At 43.3% G+C, this 3,407-nt stretch overlaps 1 protein-coding gene across 1 annotated transcript in view; it reads left to right on the top strand.

Moving 5' to 3' along the window:
• LOC121389072 (acid phosphatase type 7-like) overlaps nucleotides 1-3,202 on the top strand; it is a 25,212-nt gene extending 22,010 nt beyond the window's left edge. Inside the window, exons 8-9 of the mRNA XM_041520687.1 lie at nucleotides 1,530-1,723; nucleotides 2,772-3,202. Of these exons, the coding sequence (XP_041376621.1) occupies nucleotides 1,530-1,723; nucleotides 2,772-3,202 (625 nt within the window). The remainder of the gene's footprint in view (nucleotides 1-1,529; nucleotides 1,724-2,771) is intronic.
• The last annotated feature ends 205 nt before the right edge of the window (nucleotides 3,203-3,407 follow it).

The following is a 3,407-nucleotide window of genomic DNA, read 5'->3' as shown; positions in this document are numbered from 1 at the left end:
AGCGTGTTTTTTTTTCTTTTCTTGAACTCAGGTGTTTCAATTCATTTCAACTTATTTTCGTGCTTATATCCAATTAAGGTTCCAGCACGCTGTCCTCAGCACACATCTCAGCTATCTGGGTTGTCTATCCATGACAGTGGGTTAGTTGTGTGTTGGTTAGTGGTTAGTGAGAGAGAAGAGGGGTGTAGTGGCCTTACACCTACCCATTGAGCCCTTAAGAACTCGCTCTGGGTCGGAGCCGGTACCGGGCTGCGAACCCTGTACCTACCAGCCTGAAGTCTAATGTTTTAACTACGACACCACCGAGGTCGGTTCTCAGGTGTTTAATCATTGTAAATGTTTGTAGTTACACGCGTGTAAGACATTAACAGGCTTTGTAAATATAAGTGGCCGCTAGATATCATTTATCTCACGAGTTTTTAAAAATGTATTTGACGAGCGAAAGCGAGTTTGATACGTTTTTAAACAACGAGTTGTATTCGGACACGAATGTATTATTTTATTTCTTGCATATCCTCAAAAATCAGGTTTTAAGCAAATTTTAACATTATTTTCGACTAAATGTTATTTACAGCCGTTGCACTTGTAGCTAACTTATGCATCACAGACCCATGATTTTCATGTTAACTATATGTCACAATGTAATTGATTTCCATCGTGTAGTTTTTTATTGGATGTATGGCAGTGGTGACCTGGTCATCACATAGGAGCAGTCAGTCGTACGTCTTGAAAATGTTAACCGACAAATAGAGCCTTTTCGATGACGTAACATTAAACACATTTTCTTATTTAGAATATCAGTGTCTGTATTTATAAGGCGTTTGTTGTTGTCTTAATGCTTGTAGCCCAAACCGGATTTTACCTGTCAATAATTTCGTACGTACGAAAAAAAAATATATCACTGAGTGCTACAAACATTAGTATACGACCGCAAACGCATTCGATATGCAGACACTGGTATTCTGAACAAGAAAATGTATTTAGTATGAAATAGTAGTCGCCAACAAGGCTCTGTTATCGCAAACATCTTACAATGGCTGAAAACTCAGAACAGTCCCTTTAATTCTTTTTTCTTATGTATTGTGTTGGTGAGAGATGGTGGTATTTATATCAGTGGTGTACAAACGCTGGTGTAAAAGTCTATGCTACTATCAAATATGCAACTAATATGTTGTTGACTAAGCATTAGTTAGCTCGAGTCACCTCAAGCCCTCTCCTTATTGATATGTTGTAGAGGAGAGCTACAGGGGACTGCGTGTAATACTTCGGCAATCGTCGACAACCAAATGGTAGCCAGCTACTGTGTGTACAATACACATGCTTTCCTAAATCTGATGCCACAGAACTTTAGTTTGATTATTCTCGAGTTCGGTCATGACATTAACCTTACATGTTGTTAACCAGTACCAACGCTACACGAAGAAACCCGACCCATCTATGTGAAACGAACCTGCGCTGTATTTTAAACTATGCAACCTGAAACCTAGACATGCCATATTTTGTTACAAACAACTTTGGTAATGTTTCAGACTGGAAGACCTGTTCCACGCTCAAGGAGTGGATGTGATAATAGAGGCTCACGAACACTCGTACGAACGCTTGTGGCCAGTGTTTGATGGGCGTGTCATGTCGGAGGATTATCGAAACCCACCAGCTCCCATCCACATCATATCCGGTGCAGCCGGAAGTCGAGAAGGAAACGATCCCATGGAAAGTGCTGACGGTACGTACTGGTGGTGGCGGTGGTGATAATTGTAGTAGTAGTAGTAGTAGTAGTAGTAGTAGTAGTAGTAGTGGTAGTGGTGGTGGTGGTGGTGGTGGTACTTTAGTAGTAGTAGTAGTAGTAGTAGTAGTACTTTAGTAGTAGTAGTAGTTGTTGTGGTTGTTGTTGTTGTAGTAGTAGTTACATATATTATTATGCTAGCGTCAGACTATCAACTGTCACGCTGGAGTTGGCCAACTCGACAGTTTCGTTGTAATTTCCCCAACTCCCAACTTATAATGACTGGTGCACTCGGATTAACAACTTATCGTTTGTAGGGGATGTATACGTCGGGAATCGAGTTGTAAGAGTGCTCAAACTAGCAACTGGACAGTCGTAGAAGTCGAGAGACAGGCGAGTTGACCAACTATGTCTGACAGTTGGTAGTCTGATCCTAGTATTAGTCATAGTAGCAGCAGGAGGAGTAGTACTAATAGTAGTAGTAGTAGTAGTAGTAGTAGTAGTAGTAGTAGTAGTAGTAGTAGTAGTAGTAGTAGTAGTAGCAGCAGCAGCAGCAGCAGCAGTAGGAGGAGGCGGAGTAGTAGTCGTGGTTGTGGTGGTGTTGGTAATACTTCACAGGACCGGGACCCCGTTCCACGAAGCAATCTTAGCACTAAGATCACCTTAAGTGCCGAACTACCTTAAGCACTTAAGTGTTATCTTAGCCCTAAGATCGCTTCGTGGAACGGGGCCCAGGTTTCAAAACCCTCAGTCAACGAGACATGAGCAATAACAACCGATTCCAATCAGATGAATTTTGTGTATGATGTAGTATAATTGATGTATACGTATTCGGAGAGAGATCCAGAAAGGTTTGAGGCGGGGGTGCAGGTAACAACAGGCATTCACCGGATTGTCGAATTTCGGTATATGGATCATACATTTGTTGTATGCTAGTAATTAGGTCACCCGATGGTATCCACACAGGCAACACCCCTCTGAGCGTGACTCTGGTATTTCAACAACTTGTGCTTCTTTCCATTTGTATTTTCTTTCTTTTCTTTTTCAGAATCGTGGTCAGCATTCCGACACTCTATCTTCCACGACACCACGTACGGTCACCTTGTAGTACATAACCACACGCACCTCTTCTGGGACCAAGTCCGATCGAAAGACGGTCATGTGTTTGACCAAATATGGATCGTGCAGAAGATTCACGGGCCATTCGTGCGGAACCTCAACTGTTCGGGAGACGGATATCACAGTTCGTGCTACTGCCCTCCGCCGTTCCATTTCTGGACAATCTTCATCGCCATTGCAGCGGTGTTCTCTTTTTTTCTCTTGACTTCCATCTTGTGTTGTGTGCGTCGCTGTTGTCGCAGGCGGTCAGCCTATGCTCACACGTTGTTGTTGACGGACGATGACGATTCGCCGAAGTCGCCGGGACGATGTGTGGGATGTTGGGACGTTGGTAACAGGAAACTGGAGCATATGTTGTGATGTCTGGACGAAGATGTACAGACACAATGTTCATCATCACTATAGGGATATATATAAAACAGTGGTTGAGGGAATATGTGGTGACAGCCCATTCACACACCCTCGCGCGCGACTTAAACATGCACACACATAATCGCTTATACACACACGCCATGGGCTCAGCCATGATTTCATATTGGAGTCGCGGCAGATTGGGAGGGGCGGG

The sequence above is a fragment of the Gigantopelta aegis genome, chromosome 14 (genome assembly GCF_016097555.1).
Source record: "Gigantopelta aegis isolate Gae_Host chromosome 14, Gae_host_genome, whole genome shotgun sequence".
In the NCBI taxonomy this organism is placed as follows: domain Eukaryota; kingdom Metazoa; phylum Mollusca; class Gastropoda; order Neomphalida; family Peltospiridae; genus Gigantopelta; species Gigantopelta aegis.
The sequence above is the reverse complement of the archived record's forward strand: the minus strand, read 5'-3'. Positions and strand labels throughout refer to the sequence as shown.